The 18,840-nt window shown below is 42.8% G+C and overlaps 2 protein-coding genes across 3 annotated transcripts; both read left to right on the forward strand.

Annotated features, from left to right (window-relative positions):
• The first annotated feature begins 1,337 nt into the window (after window positions 1–1,337).
• Window positions 1,338–11,763, forward strand: si:dkey-159a18.1 (sortilin). The gene is made up of 21 exons (XM_046378857.1): window positions 1,338–2,089; window positions 2,531–2,593; window positions 2,754–2,830; window positions 2,909–3,005; window positions 3,890–4,057; window positions 4,254–4,327; window positions 4,542–4,588; window positions 5,290–5,426; window positions 5,509–5,592; window positions 6,333–6,393; window positions 7,496–7,648; window positions 8,689–8,786; window positions 8,889–8,988; window positions 9,124–9,298; window positions 9,414–9,607; window positions 10,076–10,271; window positions 10,454–10,570; window positions 10,649–10,793; window positions 10,883–10,989; window positions 11,076–11,193; window positions 11,319–11,763. The coding sequence occupies exons 1-21, from the start codon at window positions 1,841–1,843 to the stop codon at window positions 11,331–11,333; spliced, it is 2,475 nt and encodes an 824-aa protein (XP_046234813.1). The 5' UTR covers window positions 1,338–1,840; the 3' UTR covers window positions 11,334–11,763.
• Window positions 11,764–12,429: 666 nt separating this feature from the next.
• fam3c (FAM3 metabolism regulating signaling molecule C) lies at window positions 12,430–18,562 on the forward strand. Of its 2 annotated transcripts, none has more exons than XM_046378858.1 (10): window positions 12,430–12,548; window positions 13,016–13,070; window positions 13,168–13,272; window positions 13,541–13,567; window positions 13,842–13,965; window positions 15,575–15,633; window positions 15,951–16,001; window positions 16,081–16,165; window positions 16,312–16,438; window positions 17,700–18,562. In XM_046378858.1, the coding sequence occupies exons 2-10, from the start codon at window positions 13,055–13,057 to the stop codon at window positions 17,787–17,789; spliced, it is 684 nt and encodes a 227-aa protein (XP_046234814.1). In that variant the 5' UTR covers window positions 12,430–12,548; window positions 13,016–13,054; the 3' UTR covers window positions 17,790–18,562. The 2 variants fall into 2 exon arrangements, with proteins under 2 accessions (XP_046234814.1, XP_046234815.1); XM_046378859.1 differs by lacking the exon at window positions 12,430–12,548 and adding an exon at window positions 12,560–12,784.
• Window positions 18,563–18,840: the final 278 nt, after the last annotated feature.

Raw genomic sequence — 18,840 nt, forward strand, 5'->3', positions numbered from 1 at the left:
TCTGACCTGCTTTTTCTCTGTGTTTTGTGTGTTCAGTATTAGTCAGTGACGTGAGGACACACCTGGACCTGGTATGACCTGTGCATAAAGGCTGAAAGAGCAGCCAGCCCATTAGAAAGCTCCCCGCCCCACATGACTCTGCCCGGTGTTTTTTCTTCCTCTTTCTCTGTTTCTAAAGCCTAAGAGCTGGGCAGCACACTTCCACTCTTCCACACTACTGACTGCACAGATTTGTTGTTTTAGATTGTAAATAAAATGACTTTATATGCTCATGTGTCTCCTGTTGTTGACAAGTAGGGGAGAAAGTTATAAAGAGACTCAGCCTTTGGAGAAACACAACTCCTCACTCAGCCAATCACATCAGCCGGCAAAGACAACAGACAACAGTAATGTTGTTCAAGTCGCTCTGAGTTTCTTTTATGTTGTTTGGTGCCTCAAACTGAAAGTGTTGTTGATCCCAAGCCTGGAAACCGGGCCTGCTCCAAGTGGAGTTTAAGGACCAAAACACACACTCCTACTTGCATCGTTCCAAACTCCCACACAACCTTGAGTCAACAGCCACAGTGTCTGATACTGTCTGAACGAGGCCTAACATGGACCACTGGTTCCTACTATCAGGGGGCGCTAAAGTTGGTGATCCAGGCCAAGTGGTCTTTGTGGGCTTAATCCACCTGCTCCCCAGTAGTAACGAGGTCATGATCAGTGGACCACTGAACCGGCTACAGTTCTTCATCATTGGACATCTTTTTCTGTTCTCTCTGTTCTGTTTCAGTGGAAGAGGAAGTGGTTTGCACATAGGGACAACCACACAGCGATGAAGACCAGTCATCTGAGGTGAGTCATAACAAGGCCTTTGAGTTTTATGTTTTGACATAATACTCCAATTTTACGTGCGTGTTCTCTAACCAATATAACAACCAGGCAGTAATTATCTCTAACTGGATCTATTGGATGCACTATTATAGAAACGTAACATCTGGAACTGATTGAAACAGAGTCCTGAGTCCAGAGTACAAAAGTGAAGTGAGTTTTTCTTGCCTCTTCATCGATGTCACATTTGTTCATGGGTTAATATCCCAGACACTATTGTGCTGTGGCACGCATATCCGAGCTAAAGCGAAAAGACATCAAAGTAATCATTTTCCGTGCCAGTGGAGTTAAAGTAAATGGCCACAGCTGGATTACAACAAAACAGCTGGGCTACATCCATGGCACAGTCACTGTTGGGTCCTCTGAGGTCTTGGTAATAGTCGCATGGCTTCAAACGCACATGAAGCGAACTTGTTCGTTTTGCTTTCAGGTACTGATTTGAAAGATATTACGCTTTGGCTTTGGCTCCTCAGCTGTGAGCGTTATGGATGACTACGCGACGTCCTCTTGTGTTCACTTGTGCCTACTACAATAAACAAGTTGGAAAAGCATCCTGCAATGCTGCGTTCACGACTCCTTCCATTCATAACTCGCAACAAGGCTCTTACGCATTCTGCCTTTCGTAATTCCAACATTTTTTGATCACATCGATCACTCAATTTGTCAGAATTAGTCTCACTGAGCCCCGCACTTGTCTCCTTACCTCCTTACCTCCTTACCCAGACCACGGGGTGCGTTTCCATCAAATGCACTTGAAAGTAAATCCTCCCTGCAGATCAGGTCACCTGGATGCGGGCAGGAACACCTGCTGGCGGAGGACTCACCGCTTCACACAGCACTTTTTATGTTAATGACCCGTCCAAGCACGTCCCACTCCCACTTCCCTTTACAGCGCAACACTAATAACAGAGTCAGTATTGGCAGGCATTGGTACTTTTAAGCGAGGTCCTCTTATTTCTTCGAGTCGGATATGATCTGGACACTTGTGGTTCTGGGTGGGCTGTGCGTCCTGCTCCAGGGTGCTGAAGGCAGAAGCGGCGGGGGGAGGACGGTGACTTTCCATCGGACTCAGCAGGATGAGAGCCAGGGCCAAGGGCGCGCACGCCCCAGGAGGGACATCAGCGGCACCCTCAGGCCCTCTCACGGTCCTCCCTTCACCTCCTGCCGGATCCCCCTCACTCCCGCCGAGCACAAGGTCCTGAATGACAACACACATGAGGTGAGGTGTGTCTGAGTTAACGTGACATTGTTCTGAAGACTGGGAAGCGTTTGGAGGACAGGCAGGAGTGGACAATGTCCATCAAGTTGGTCATATAGTCTTTAGAGTTTTGCACTTTTCCTAAACATGACTTAATTTTCGTTTTTGTCACTGGGACTGGAAGTGTTGAAGTTGAAGTTTTCTTGCTTTATTTGCTTTTTGTTTTGCATTGTTTCATAATATTCAAGACGATCATTCTTTAAAAAAAACACAACAAACAAGTGAATCCCTAAAAGTGAGAATCTAGTTATCACTCTGGTAGTTAATCCCTCTGCTTTTTCACCATCTCAGGAAGTGGAAGTTGCATCAATAAATGCAGTTTACTTATTATTATAATTATGCTTTTTAACTTCAGAAGTGATCCTGTCATATTTGTGAGTATCTCCTCTCTCTTTCACCTAGACAGGATTTAACGGTGATGACGGCTCCTACGTGATTCTCACATGGGTTGGCGATGGTACAGGAGTGAGTATCTTAGTTTTACTGTCACGCCACACACGCTATTTTAGCCACAACTGAATAGTTGGCCTGAAATATTTCATTCTAAACTTCTTAACTAAATCATAGTCCTAAATTTGGACCCTTATAACTGAGTGAACTGAAAACTTGTAACCACATTTTCCAGGTCGTCCTGGTGCTGTCGACTTTTAGTGCTCCAATAGATTCCTTTCTAGAAGGAGGCTCCTCACGACTTTATCGAAGGTGAGTCAGCTTCTGGTGTGTTACAGGAAAACGCAGCATAACGCGTGGTAAAAAACTGGACTTTCATTCTCTCCTCAGTACGGATTATGGAAAGTCCTTCCATGACATTTCCCACCGGATCAACAACACCTTCATAAGGGAGGAGTTTGGACTCAGCGTTGGACCGGGGAACTCTGTAAGCTGACATGTGGGGCACTTAGAGTTCAGTTGGGGAACTTTGCTGTATGTTCTTACACAGGGAGGAAATGTGTGATGTTGCCTCATGAAAGTGTGAAGACATCTCACTCGCAACACATCTCCACCGTCCAACTGACTTCTTCAAAAACACAGTTTGGCCAGGAATAGATAGATAGATAGATAGATAGATAGATAGATAGATAGATAGATAGATAGATAGATGACTTTATTCATCCCCGAGGGGAAATTAGGTTGTCATAGCAGTCTGATATACTTCAATACAGTAAAACACACAATGACACGAAAAATACTGGGTATAAAAATAGAATAAAATACACTAAAGGGCACTTGTATGAAAATAAATAATAGTAAAACAGTATCAGAATATACCGGTTTTTAAGAGTGCAAAAGGTGAGAGGTGGATTTTGTCCAGGTGTGTAATCGTGGCTCTAACAGTGGTAGATGAGTTGTAAAGTCTGATGGCAGTCGGTAGGAACGATTTCCTGTGTGGCTCCTTAGAGCAGCAGGGTTGAATGAGTCTGTTGTTGAAGCTGCTCTTTAGCTCGTCCAGTGTTTTGCGGAGGGGGTGAGAGCGATTGTCCATGATTGCCAGCAGTTTTGCCAGCATCCTCTCCTCTACCACCTCCTCCAGGGTGACAAGTTTACGGCCAACATGAAGCTTGAAGCAATAGCATGAAGGAAGCGACATTTTTAATTTTGTTTCTACTCCCTCATCAAATTAAGAAAACATGTGAACTGGGGAGGAGGAGGGCGGGTTGATTTTGGGAAGATGCAAAAAGAAGTTTTCTCCACAGAGGTTTATGTTTTCTAACCTGCCATCATCTCATCTCAGATCTGCTTTTAACCGATTTTAACCCACAGGTGATTTTGACAGCGGACACACCAGTGGTTGACAACCGAGGCGGGATCATCTTCACCTCCACAGATGCCGGCGCGACCTTCAAGTTCATCCAGTTACCCTTCCACCTGGCTCAGCCAATCGCGTACCACTTCCTCAACCCGGATTACCTCGTGGCCCTCAGCATCGACGTGAGTCACGCGTCTGATCGCGCTCTTCAGACGTCGTTTCTCTAACTTTTTATAATGTTCTTTCTCAAAGTCTTGCCGGGGTGTAATATCCTGGACTAAAACGCGTGTAGCATTATGCAAACACACACACACATTCACATGAGGCACACAACCTGAAGTAAAGGTAAACACTGCTCTGTTCCTTCCTGACTTGCAGGGCAGTCTGTGGCTCTCGCTGGACTTTGGTGCCAAGTGGACAAAAGTTCATGATGGAGTGCATTCTTTCTCATGGTGAGGATAAACACCAAATACCTGACATGTGTTAAACCAACTTTGTAAAGGACCAGGAATACAGACGGATTTGTAAAAACATCATGACACAATTTTACAGTCTCGTTTGAAGGAGAAGAAAAAGTTACCTTTAAAAAGATTTCATGCATTTTGTTTTTCTTTCAGTGTTTGTCACATGTTTTGTGATGTGTTTTTAACTTTCTCTTTCCATCAGGGGGGCTGGCATCAATTTGTTCTTCAGCTACAGTAAAGTAGACACAGGTGAGAAGCTGTAAGAAAAGCCCTTCCCATCTGCATGTATGACTGTAAAGTGCAATCAAATTTAAAATCTAAAAAAAAAAACAACAACACAACAAGTCCATTTTAAGATTGTTTGTCACTTTAGATCTCTAATTAAACACTATAAAACAACAGATGGACTTAAAGTGTCACTGCTGTAAATGATATGAATAAAACTAAAATATTTTGGGGGTTAATCCAGTAGCTGTTGATTGTACATCTGCAGTTATTACACATGCAATAAGTTAAAATTTCAGCTTGTTGCTCCTGAATTTCAGACACTGAGCATATGGGAAGGATGTCAGACTTTTCAGGCAGAGAAAAGACGGGATTAACTGACATGAACTTTGCTTTTCCTGCTTGATTTGTTCATTAAAAATGCTGGGACTGACCATCAGTGAGAGAGTCCGGACTGACTTTAGGACGGAGTTTGTACCAAACCAAAATAAGTTTCCAGTTCAATTTTATTTGTACGGCCCAAAATCACAAATTTGCCTCAGAAGGCTTCAGTGCTCTGTATGGACAACAACACTGTTAGACCTTCAGTCCAGAAGAGGATCAATCCCCCCAGCCCAAAACTCTCCCCCAAAGGTACTTCCCAAAGTTTCCTACCTGTTGAGGGGGAAAATGCAAACAATGTTTTCTCTGAAGCCATAAGCCAGATCTTTGTTTTTGGAAAACAGTGGAGGCAGATGAGAGGGGGGATCTGGTGCTGAAGAGGACAAAGGATCTGGGGAAGACCTTCACCACGATCCACGAGGACATCTACAGCTTTGGCTACATAGGAGCCTTCCTCTTCTTTTCCGTGATGGAAGATATGGTAATATAACTCAACATTAAGTCCTCAATTCACATGAAAGACCTCTAAGTGTTAACAAGCTGGTGCCTTCTTTTGCCTCCAGAGATCCCCTCGTGTCATGTATTTCTCATCTGACCAAGGAGACACCTTCAGTCGGGCGCTGCTGCCTTCTGCCTCCACCGAGCAGGTGGGAAACTGAATCGAATGCCGTCAATAAGCTTCAGGAAAAGCAGGATGTCTTGTGTCTTGTGTCTCTAGACCCAAGTTGACCCAGTGTTTTCATTTCTTGAGTGAGTGTGATAGTTTAAAAACAGCCACCTTCTGGTTAACTTGTAAAAGTTAATATTTGTTAAAAATCACAGCAGGATGTACCAGATGTACCTTTTGGTAGAGACAGCTCTGATTAAGTCCAGTCTTGCACAGCTGCTCCTGGTTAAGCAGAGTTTGTGGCTGAAGAACTTGGGCTCCTTCAGTACTCTGAGCCTCTGGTATGTTTTTCACACCCTGTGCTGCCACTGGAAATGCACAGATGTTAACAGAATCATCTTTACGGTCACACGTTTCTCGAACAATTTCAGTCAGCGTTGGAGTCGGGAAAGTTTTAAACTCTCCTTTAAAGTCTTTCAGTGGCAACATTTCCTTTTTCAACACCAACTCAGCACACATCTGTTCTGGTGAACACCCCCCCCCCCACACACACACACACACACACACCACATCTTGTTGACAGCACAAACAAAACATGCACTCTCTCTCACGGCGATTAGACAAGATTTATGTCAAAGATTAAATTAGTCATCACAAAGTTGTTGCTCTTTTTTTTAAATTTGCAATTCCAGATTTTCTCACCCTCATGTCCTCTCTCGCTCTCTCTGTGCTCGATATGTGTGTGTGTGTGTGTGTGTGTGTGTGTGTGTGTGTTTGCAGTTCTACTCCATCCTGGATGGAGATGAAGATATGCTCTTCTTGCATGTGGACAACCCAGGAGGTAACACACACACACACACACACAAACATCCAGAACCCACTACTTTGAAACCATGCTTCTGTGGTGTCGTCCTCACAACATGGCCGAATTTACAGCTCTCTCAGCCTCTTTTGTTGTAATGGAAAAGCTCAACGGCAAAGACCAGACTGGTTTCACAAGTTCTTGGCGTTGCTGACAAATCATTCCATCACACTGAGTGTGTGTTTGTGCATGCAAGTCCAGCTGCCCAGTGTTTGCCCCCCCCCGTCCCTCCCCTCCTCGTGCTTTCTTTTTCACTCAGTCTCTCTCTTTCTCATTCACTCGTCTATTTCTGTTTCACATTATTAAGATATTTCTTTTCCCTTTCTTCAAGCGCTCCAGTTTAGAGCCGATGGGACTTTTGTACTGCTGAGATAAATAGGGGAGATATGGGGTAAAGGGGCTTTATCTTTTGTTGACTGGAGGGAGGGAGATTTGGTTTACACTGCAAAAGCTGACAAACATATCTTGGGATCAGGGTGTAACACAAGCACACATACGCACACACACACACACACACACACACACGTACACACTGAAAATGTAAACCACATCCATCACCTCCCTCTGCTGAGCTTGTCCTTCATGGCTGTGGCTGACACGTGTGCGAGCTTCACACAGTAAAAATATGATTGATGATGACTTGTTGTGCTGATATTGAAAGGTTTGCGTCAGCTGTTCCCAAGTGCTGATCCTCGTTAGATTTAACGACGGCAAAACCACACTGCGTTCACTGCGAGCCTCTACTCATTATTTTACATCCAGTGTCAGTGGGTTGGTTTGTTTTGGTTCGAAAACTGCTGGAGGGCAGTAACACTTTTAGACTGAGGCGCTGGCAGCTTATACGGGCAGTTTTTGTTTGTCAGATAAAAGTGAGAAAAGTTGAGTAACGACGTCTTCTTTGCACCAGGAACAATTTTGTGATTTCAACCAGTGTGAAATAGAAACGACCACTAATCTTAACTGTGTTTCTATACTGAGATATTGCTGTTAATTTAGCACCGGTGGCTTGATGCTACAACCAGAACCAGAACCGTGTGTCTGACTGAGGAGAGACTAAAACACCCCTTCTGTTTCACTGCAGACACCTTCTTTGGGACCATGTACACTTCTGATGACCGCGGGATCTTGTTCTCCAAATCTCTGGAGCGCCATCTGTTTGACGGGCAGAGGAAGAGCGATTTCACCAACATAACGTCGCTGAGAGGAGTCTACCTCACAAACAAATTGGACTATGGTAGGGTTTGCAGCCTTCTACTTTTGGCTAAACTTTTACAAGTGCGCTAAGAGCACATTGAACTAATGCTTTTATTTGGTTCACAGCCGCCGACATGTAATTTGAAATGGCATCAGAATCTAAAATTTTCCACCGTGCGTTTTTCTGTTTGGAGGTACAGGCTGATCTATGAGCCTGCATAGCCACACAAGTCACACAGCTAAATAAAATGGAAATACTGTACTAAGTACAATTTTGAGGTAATTTTCTTGTGTTTTTCCTTTTATACCACTTTATACTACTCAACTACACTTTAGATAGGGAGACATTGTTAAAGTCCATCCGTCCATCTTCTATACCGCTTATCCATCAGGGTCGCAGGGGGGCTGAAGCCTATCACAGCTGACTACAGGCGAGAGGCGGGGTTCACCCTGGACTGGTCGCCAGTCAATCGCAGGGCCAACACACAAAGACAGACAACCACACACGCACACAGTCACACCTGGGTGCAATGTAGAGTAGCCAATTGACCTAATGGGCATGTTTTTGGGACTGTGGGAGGGAGCCGGAGTACCAGGAGAAAACCCACACAGGCACAGGGAGAGCATGCAAACTCCACACAGACCGGGATTCGAACCGGCAACCCTCTTGCTGTGAGGCAACAGTGCTAACCACTGCAAGCTTAAAATATGATGTGTTGTGGTAAATTAAACCACCCAACAGTTAACAAGATGGCTGCATTGTAGAAATGCGCTTTTCTTATTTCTCGTGGCTGGGGTGAGTATTTGTCTTGTTATTATTGTTCCTCTGTGGATAATAAACAATAAATAAAGTCGCAGGAAACACCAGGTCATGTATTTTTGTGATTTTTCTGCAGAACGTACAATTTTACGTTCATACTTTAAATGAATTCACTTTACTTTTCTGTTTTGTTCTTTTACTAAAGTAAGATTTTGAATACAGGATTTGTACACTGTGGTACTGGTACCCTTACTTAAATAAAGGATCTAAACACTTCTGCCATCAGTGACTGATGAATAACTGGTGTTCCTTGTTTGCAGATGGACGCATCAGATCCGTCATTTCCTTTAACAGAGGAGGGACATGGAGACAACTTAACAAACCTGAGAATGTGGACTGTGGAGAACAAGTCCAGAATGTACGTCAGATGTAGAGAACTGTAATCCCAGGCTGCGTATTTGCATCATATTCTACAAGTTGTTAGACATTAAGACAATGTGCATGTGTGTTTTTCCATCAGTGCAATCTTCATATTCACGGAGAGCACAGTCGCAACAACCGCATCGTTCCAATGCTGGCTCTGTCCGAGCCATCAGCCATTGGTCTGGTTATCGCTCATGGTAATTGATCGGCAATGGCTACCCTTCCTCTATCCTTTAAATGTCTCTGAGTAATTTCCCGATTTGGGTAACTTGTCATAAATTGATTCAATCGAATGCAATGATGATTTAGAGATGATCTCCTCTCTTCTGCAGGAACTGTGGGTGACTCTCTGTCATCATCGCAGCACCCAGATGTCTTCGTCTCCTCAGACGGGGGTTATAACTGGAGGGGGACACTGAGAGGACCTCACCACTACAGCATACTGGACTCTGGGGGTCTCATTGTGGCTGTGGAGGCCCAGCATGATCGACAAGTCAAGACCATCAAGTACTGAGCAGATACAGATACAGAGCAGATACTTTATGTTGTTCAATGGAATGTTCTTCTGTTTAAAGTTTATTTGCTCCAAATTATCAGTTGACTCTCTGTTTCTCACTGCCAGGTTTTCCACAGATGAGGGCCGGTGCTGGAAGTCCTACAACTTCACTGAGCAGCCCTTTTTCTTCGTAGGCCTGGCGTCCGAGCCGGGGACCAAAGCCATGAACGTCAGCGTGTGGGGCTTCCGGCCCGAGGAGGACGGCCAGCCCATGTGGGTGACTGTCACCATTGATTTCCAGAGTCTCATTACAAGAGAGTGTGAGTCAAGACGCCACAATGCATTACAATTACCTGTTCTTCACAACACCTTCACGTGTCAGCGAGTGAGGTGGAGCCTTACAGCAGTTTCCTTATGCAGAGGCAGAAACCCATCAGGGACTTTGTACAACTCCAGCAAAGCAGACAGGATTTGTTTTGTGTCCGTCATGCTAATCTTTGTTGTGATGTGAAAGCACATTTGCCTGACCCATTGGATCAACAGTAGTGTTAACCAAACCTGAAAGTAAAGGAAACATGGATTTCATCTCTGGAGCTGGGCTGAAATTTAGCTTCAGGTAGGGTTTTCATAGGCAAATATGTTCCTGTAATGAAAAAAAAAATTGCTCAACGCCCGCTAGATGTTATTTCCTGGTGAAATACAACTTTAACAAGTTCTTTGATACACTTTCACCAGCAGTTTTGAAACGATTGTCAGTAACAGCTGTATTCTGCTCGGTCCTTCTACAGGTACTGACAAGGACTATGAACAGTGGTTGGCTCATTCTAGTCACACAGGAGGAGACTCGGAGACAAACGGCTGCATCTTGGGTGTCAAAGAGACTTACAGGAGGCTGAAGAAACAATCTGTGTGCAGAAATGGGCGAGGCTTTGTGGTGAGCAAGAAGCAAAGCACCTGCCTGTGCACTACAGAGGATTACTTATGGTACGTCTGTGACTATGACTATGAATATATTATGCCATTTTCAAATCCCTAATTGTAAAACCTGACTTCTGAAATAGTTTTATCAGAACTTAATGGACACAGGAACGTGCTTTGACCCCAATAAACTGAGACAGCATGCAGCACATTCACGTCTAAGGCCCTCAACTTGTCCTTTTCAACAGCGACTACGGCTACTATCGTCATGTGAACACTTCGGAGTGTGTGAGACAGTCCAGCGCTGCAAACAAAACCTTGGAACTCTGTCTGAACGGAGAGGAGGACGAGCTTCTCACAACTGGGTAATAACTGTCACTACCTCGTTTCGCACCTCACACACCTGCCATGTGTACTCACACACTTCTGACTTATGTTTTCAGGTACCGTAAGGTCCCGAGTGACAGGTGTGATGGGGGATTCACTCCTCAGCTCGCAGTGCAGACGGTCGTCAGACCTTGTGGTGTTAAACCCAGCCCTGGCCCGCCTACCAGGTCCTCGTCCCCAATCTCACACTTTGACACACCGGTCAGTTGATATGTTGTTCTAATCAGTGCGCACCTTCAGTTGTCCATGTTCAGTGCAGGGATATAATGGCTGTTGCATGTATTTTTCAGCGAGAGAAGCTGGTGTTGATCCTGGTGTGTGTCGGAGCGGGAGTCATCGTCCTGGTAGCTGTCGTGTCTGCCGTCTTTGCTGTCAGGAGGGTGGTTTACAGAAACAGGTGAGCTGGACGGCCATCTGTGCTCCATGTTCACCGTCATGCACCCAATATAACTGACCGTTGGGGTGTAATGTCGCCCTCTACAGGACACCAGTGTATCGCTTCTCCAACCTCCAGATTCAGGATGATGATCAAGGCATCACAGCCGATCTTGAAAGCGGCACCAGTAGCAATGGCGTAGCCTGCCAGCAGGATTCAGATGATGTAAGAGTCATTTAGCTCTGTTGTAGTCCTTTTGTTTTTGTTTTGTCATGAGCATTTAAAAGCTTTTACATGGTGTATTTCTTTCATGTTCATCGACACCTCTTTTCTCCTTTTCCTTTTGACAGGATCTTATTGAATGACACATTACACATTTTAATGGATGGGGTAGATATTCCCGATTGATAACAGCAGTGCTGAAAAGGACTGCCAGCGGCATTTTGTTTGGACTCGTTTCTGATGTTTTGATGGGAGCTCCATTTGTGGCAAATTCTAAGGATTTGAATGACGAGCATAAAAATGTCTTAATTTATTGAGATTATTTCTTTTCATTGCTTTACTTTGCTTACTCTATGATTTGTACAGTATTTTTTAATTTTTATTTTACTCTGTGTTGCACCAGCTTTTTACTTTCTGTTCAATGTGAAAACAGACAATCCTGAATATGTGCATTTTTTAAGAACAAAACAGAATACAACATATTATTATGTTTTCTTTATATCGCCGTAGTTTAAAATAATAACTTGATCGGTTTAGTACACAATAAACTTCTCAAAGCTTCTGTTCATCCGAGGACACTGGTGACGCTTTATTTTCTCCCAGCTGTTTTCGAAAATAATAGAGAAGAAGAAGAAAAAGAGGAAGTTGCTCGACGGACACAAAGATAGATTATTAACAGATGTCTGACTCCCGTCAGTTTACATCCCTCAGTATACATGTCCCGTAGGGTAGAACAGAAAGGATATTTAAAATTCTAAATACTTATAACTTCAAAGAGTAAACTAGACTTTGATTGAATAATAGCGATGAATGAATCTGCTGCATTTTTTTATTAATCTATATTTATCAAGCATAGGCGGTACATTGGCTATTTATGGCTTCATCCTGATAACATAAATGGAAAACATTTTCCGTTTAGAAATATTCAATTTGTGATTATTATGGAGGTTTTATGGTATTATGGAGGTACAGATGCCGGTTTACAAAAACGAATACTACCTTCAAAACTAAGTAAGAGCTGAGTCGACCCTTCTTATTTAATGAATATGCAACAGAGTGCAAAGGAAATATTGTTTTGTTCCTTTTTGCTCTATTAGCATCTTATGAATGAGCTGGTCTTTTTGAATGTGATATTTCACGAGTTTCTCTTTACTAAACTGCTCGTTAGCGTCTGAACTTGGATTGAAAAATTGCATCTAGCATCTCTGCCCGCTTGTTCGTCGAAAGTTTCTTCGACAGAGTGAAGCATCTTACTTCTCTCGTAGTCCACTCTTCGGCTGTCATTAGCACACGAAGCTATCTAGTTTTGGATATCTTCCACCACACCGGAATTGGTGGTTGCCGTGGCAATTAAGCAGGTAAGCACTTTGTTAACACTCGTCTTTTACGCGACGGAATTCCTCCCCCTAATTATTACTACCAGTTTCAGCAGGAGACATTTCGGCGTTAGTTAGCAAACCTTGGCAGACAAGGAAGTTAGACAGCGGACGAATCGACGTCAGTTTTAGTGTTAAATGCTACAGTTGACGCCAGTTAGCTTGTCAAAATTTAGCTTCCAAGCTATGTGCAGTATCAACCAGCCAACTAACGCTAGGTGAGTGTAACGCCCTCTAATAGTTTAGAAGAACTAATCCACTAAAACTAAAGTGACGTTAAATATATCCAACTAACTTTTTCTGGTTTTAGCTGCATGTCTCATGTCGCCCATTAGCGGCCAACGCATCGTCAGCGCAAGAAAAGGGTCACCTTCTCCTACAGCTTTTATTAACCACACCCCATCCACCTACTTAGGTAAAATTGACGAGTTGATCGATTGTTTTACCAGGTTGCTAACAGTGGAAAAACTGGCTGGAGGCTCGCAAAGATGGTCAGGGCTGGCGGTAAGTGCGTAGTCTTCATACACAACAGTACAGGACCATAGTTAATCTGTGCGTAGTGATTGATCATCTGTCTGTCAATACTTGTCTCTCTTTTCAGGTATTTTGAAGTTAGCAGCAGTCATCTTTGCATTCCTCCTAGCTGTCTTACTGGCGTTTCAGCTGCTGGAGATAAACGTGGATTTTAGACTGGGCAGTGTGATGTGTGAGTAGCCTTTTTGCACAAACGAAACCTCAGAGTATTGCCCCGCGTAGGAAGGGGAAAGGTTTCAGTTGTAAAGGAAACTCGACACCTAATTCACTTATTGTGAGGGAATATTTTGTAGTAGTTGTAGTATATCTTACCTTTTTGTGCCCTGCGGATTGTGTTCGCATTACAGAAACTAAATATGGCTCATTGTCGAGTTTAAGGACAATGAGTATTGTCACAGAACTGAAAATCTCCTTAAACATGCTTATGTTTTGCTTTTCAGCCAGATCTGTGCCTGTGAATGAAGGCCGTAAGTATGCTTGCTACCATTTCATTTGGCTTTGTTTCTTCATTGACTTATCTGTGTTTCAATCTCTGCCTTTTGGATGCAAAAATGCCATTAATGAGCTTGTGTCACACAGTTTAGTGGTTATGGTTAAATAGTTAAGTTCACATCGAGATGATACAAAAGCGCTATGCAGTTTCTGGTGGGTGTGTTTATAGTACTTTGCATTCCAAATTACACTGGTTATCTCATATTGCCGCCTGTGAATTGGTGTGTAAACAGAGTTTTCTATTCACAGCAACAAAGCCAGTCAGGCACAAGTGTGGGCTGTCCAAGTCATGTCCAGGTGGGCACTTTGCCTTCAAGATGGCGAGTGGAGCAGCCACAGTGGTTGGGCCCAAAATCTGCCTGGAGGACAAATTGTAAGTGAAGACATCTTGAAACCGTCAGAAACACAGGAGCACATACTTTTTGTGGTTATAGGTGTGTGAATTTTGAGCTTTTTTTTTGTTAACTACACAAAGCCATTACAGTATGTAAACATGTTTTATTTACCCAGTCATTGGGAATATTGCTGCAGCTGCTTCCTGTGGTTGAAAAGACATAAGTAAACTTCATCAGTGGCAGTAAAAAACTGTTTGATAGTTTAATTTAACTCCATTAAATGCAAACATGTCACGACTACACCCTGGCTTATATCGTATCTCTTGATAATGCAGCCTGGGCCTGGCCCTCTCCCTTCTACTTCCAGCCCATCCTAAATGACTTGGAGACCTTATATTTCTTTGTCATTTTTTAATTGTTAAAGTTAATATATAAATACACAATAAAGACTAAAATATCTTACCCATTTGAAAGTGAAAGACAACTTTTATTTGGCTACTCCGATATGTGAAATCTGCACCAGTCACACACTGACATTACACACAGTAATGTCACTACTTAAGTTAAGAGGCAAAACTAAAAAGTTGACAGGAGAGTGGAAATTCTCAAGTGAAAACAGAATTTAATTTTTGTTTTTAGTCCGTTCCAATGGAGCTCCAGATTTATCAGGAGACCAGCTGTTTTACTCCTGAACCAGAACTGTGTGGGTGGACCTTTTGGGTGTATGGAAGAACACAGAACAGTATGTGAATAAAGTCCAGAGCTACAGTTGAGAGGAGCTGACATCTGTCTGTTGTAAACATTTAACTATATAAGCTCCAGGAGGCACAAATTTAAGGAAGGAAGCAGAAGAAGCTGCTTTTCTTAACTGTTTCTGTGGTCACATTTTTGACACTCCTTCCTCTACTCCTTCAACAACTTCTTTATACAAGCTTTCGACAGCTATGCATAGTTTGGCATCAGCTTTTCAACATCCCCCGATGACACCAAAATTTCTGTCTGCCGTCGTAATGTTTGCTGAAGGTGGCAAAATGACAGCCTGTGCAAGTCCAGGAACTGCTGTCAGGTCAAGTTGATCTCCATCGGGTAACGCCTTACTTTAGGCTTATGCGGTGATCATAGATGAGCTTATGGCTGGCCTTCTCCCATCTTGTGGGAGAGGAACTGGACTCTCCCTGACGGTGGTGTCTGAGAGGAGGATGTTATCCAAAATGAGGACTATACTGGACTTTCCCTCACCCTCTCCACAGTGTGCTGATCAGCTGCAGGAGCTCGTTCAGTCAGAGACTCTTACTCCCACGATGCACCACAGAGCGACACAGGAAATCATTCCTGCCTGTCGCCATCAAACTATTAAACTCTGCACTGTGACAGACATACATACCGGTACTTTTATATATTCGATGTATATATGTACAGACACATGTAAATACCTATATTTTAGATTTGCACTTATGTTAGTCTTTTATCCTATTTTATATCTTTCACTTTCTTTTCTTGGTTGGTAAAACTGCAAGTGCAATCCCAGTACAAAAAGGAATGTCCCCTCGGGGATAAAGAAAGGAATTCTGATTCTGATTGTAAGGCACAGCTAGAAGGGCATCTTCTCCTGTGCTCCTGTCATCGTCTTCTTTGGCTTTGTTACAGGCTAATGAGCGGTGTGAAGAACAACGTGGGGAGAGGAATCAACATAGCCCTGGTTAATGGTAACATTTCATCTGGAGTTCTATACTTTGGTGTCGATGTGCTCAATAATTAAGCCACCGGTGATAGTAATACTGACCTAATGAATGGAGCAGTTTGATTTGTTTCGACTTGTAGATACACATTTTGTATTATTACCTGTTATTCAGGTCAGTTGCCGTGAGACAAACGTGAACCACTACATATTTTGTGCACTTGTGTGTAATAAAAGCTGTGTTGTGGTTGTTAATTGAGTAATGGTTATAAAAACTATAAATCTGTTTTGCATAGACAAAATTGGATTTAATGTGGCCTAAACTGGGATCTCTCCCCCCCACAGGGAGAACAGGGGACCTTATCAAGACAGATTCTTTTGATATGTGGGCAGGAGGTGAGTATGTTTCAGAACCTTTTTGTTTTGGACATTTAAAAACATACCTATTATGTTAACCATATTTAACCTTGTGTAGATGTGGCTCCCTTGATTAAATTTCTGAAGGAAATTGAGGAAGGGACAATCGTAATGATGGCCTCATATGATGATTCCTCAACAAAGTAAGGACCTTTTCCAGAATATCCCCCCGCTTGATGATAAAATTTAAATTGACATGATTTGTATAATTTGATTTAGATATCTCTAATATTGGCTATGTCGCTGCAGCTGCGGCCAAGAAGTGATGTCTGTCTTCTTCGTTCTGCAGACTCAACGATGAAGCCAGGAGTCTAATTGCTGATCTGGGCAGCTCAGCTATCACTAGTGTGGGCTTCAGAGATAACTGGATCTTTGTAGGAGGCAAAGGCATCAAGACAAAGAGTCCATTTGAGCAGGTAATATAAGCCACAACTCTCATGTTTACATCTACTCCCTTACGTGAAGTATTACACACAGTCAGGCAGTATCCTTATCTTTATGCTCCTGTAAATATTTAAATTTAAGGGAACAGTTCATTCCAAAATCCGCCTTACATCAGATGCAACTTCATAATGCCAGGAAACCCACAGCACTTCCGCCTGAGTAACATTATTAGTATGCACCCAGCTGAAACAAAGAGCTCTTTATCAAATGTCCCTGAAGAGCTCAATTAAGGTTTTTCCTCTGACCTGTCTGGGGATTTCAACACACTGTTGACACCGCAAACACACTACAAATTAAAAGATACCATGTGACATTGGGGCTTGCTAAAAAATTTCAAACCAGTTTGATATCAAGTCCAACACTGCCTGGGGCCTGTTATACTGAGTTACCACAAGGTTTTGCATGTTACTTAGCGACTCCAGACCGGAACAAAATGAAAGCGTGTGCATGAGATTGTAGTGGCACAACAATCCACAAGGACAACTGTGAAACTCTGTTTTTTTATATTTTGGGCATTGTTAAGAAATTTAGGGCTTCCCTCAAATGAAGGACAGACTTGAAATAGATACAGGAAGTGTTGAGTTTGTATAAACTGTGTAATGTAGCCACTAACAGGGAAAACGTGCTTCGTGCTAAAGTATAAAATACAGGGAGGCAGCGCCTCCTGCAGCTAATGCTAACTAGCCGCATGCTACTCTCTACAAGTGACAAAGTACTGGTGCTGCGTTCTGTGTTCTGTGACCCAAATACACATAATGATCTATAGACAGGACTGCCTAGCCCCTAGCCTTCTTAATCTTAACCATGAAACACCTACTCAGGTCATGTGATATGGTGGACTACTCGATACTGGATTACATGAAATCAGACAGTCGGGTTGAAGCTCATGCACCAGACGGGACTGGCAAAACCCTGGCAAACTGTGGCTCCTCCACAAGTAATAGTTAAGAGGTGAAAATGTTGGTTGAGCCATTCAGGCTTCAAATTGACTGCTCTGACAGTAATATAGTGAGTGTATATCCGGGCACACCTTGTGCCTTGTGTAATCTGTGCCTTGTGTAAGCTGGAAGCTTGTGACGCTTTGTGACGTATTCGGCCTGTCATTACCTCATCACCAGACCATTCACAGGAATGCTACACCCTGCTGCTTGAGCTTGGAGAAGACAATGTGGGGTATTTGGTTTCATGTTAAACATAACTCAAGTATGTGCGTGCTCTGTTTACCTCCCCCAGCATATAAAGAACAACGCAGAAACCAACAAATTTGAGGGATGGCCCGACGTGTTGGAGATGGAAGGCTGCGTGCCTCAGAGGCTGGACTGATCTGAGTTCTTATCATTGCTGCCCATTTCCTGTCTCTTCCGTCCATCTGGTCCTCCCGACGTTTCTGTCCTCGTGTGAATATTTCAGTGGCTACTCTTCTTTGGCCTGAGTACGGTCATTTGTGAGATACCTACCGGAACCACATTTCTCCAGAAGATGTTATCAGGAAGGAGGTGTTGGTGTGAGACAGGACAGTGAAGCTCTGACCTTCTCTCACTCTTCCTCTGTTTGGACACCTTTGCATAGATTCTTTCTGGGACTTGCAGTTGGATTTAGCAGGTAGAGTGCACTGGTTAGAGGGGACTTGACCTTTGATTACTGGATTACTATCACGCTTTCTATCTCTAAGGGCCACGGACTGACCTGTGATAGTGTTGCTTTATTGCACTGTTGCTGATGGAAATTCATGTAACTACCCAGATTATTATTATTATTATTATTATTCTTTTTTTTTTGGGGGGGGGGGTAAAGTTCCAGTTACATGCCTTAATCTCATTAACCTATTTACATTTTTTGTACTTTCGGATGACTTTGATTCCTTTTTATCTTTCCAGAGTTTATTTTGAGGAAAAAAATTATTAATGCATTTCTGAAGATGGTTTCTTTCATGATACAATAACCAAATGTACCACATTCACTGTGAATTTTGTAAATATACACTTAGAAGAAGCTCAAGATTTGCAAAGTCATAATTTAAGGAACATTGGAATAATAATAATAATATAATTTCTTAAAATAAATATGTGAGAATGAGAATAAATGTGTGCTTTAAACCCGGTTTGTTATATTTAGTACTAAGCTGTTCTTTGCTCTGCTGTATACTTTAGTAGCATTCAGTTATCAGTGTTAATCATTACTATTTTAATTGTCCCATTTTACATAAAGGAAGGTTGTTCTTCTTCATGTGGCTGACTGAAAGAAAGGCACTAACATGCACACACACACTATTGGATCACTTACATTTTTTGATTAACGTGTATTTTAACCAACTGTGTTTTCCTGTCTTATTTCCAGTTCCAGTTTACGTCCTTTTAAAATCAGAAACTGCGTT

The sequence above is a fragment of the Scatophagus argus genome, chromosome 22, assembly GCF_020382885.2.
Source record: "Scatophagus argus isolate fScaArg1 chromosome 22, fScaArg1.pri, whole genome shotgun sequence".
Lineage (NCBI taxonomy): Eukaryota > Metazoa > Chordata > Actinopteri > Scatophagidae > Scatophagus > Scatophagus argus.

Excerpts from the sequence above, each read along its gene's own strand:
- si:dkey-159a18.1 (XM_046378857.1), top strand. The coding sequence starts at position 1,841 with ATGATCTGGACACTTGTGGTTCTGGGTGGGCTGTGCGTCCTGCTCCAG. Across the intron at positions 2,831-2,908 it reads TCCTCACGACTTTATCGAAG|TACGGATTATGGAAAGTCCT; the intron begins GTGAGTCAGCTT and ends TTCTCTCCTCAG. Across the intron at positions 8,989-9,123 it reads TGGTCTGGTTATCGCTCATG|GAACTGTGGGTGACTCTCTG; the intron begins GTAATTGATCGG and ends TCTCTTCTGCAG.
- fam3c (XM_046378858.1), top strand. Across the intron at positions 13,966-15,574 it reads ATCTGCCTGGAGGACAAATT|GCTAATGAGCGGTGTGAAGA; the intron begins GTAAGTGAAGAC and ends GCTTTGTTACAG. Across the intron at positions 16,166-16,311 it reads TATGATGATTCCTCAACAAA|ACTCAACGATGAAGCCAGGA; the intron begins GTAAGGACCTTT and ends TTCGTTCTGCAG.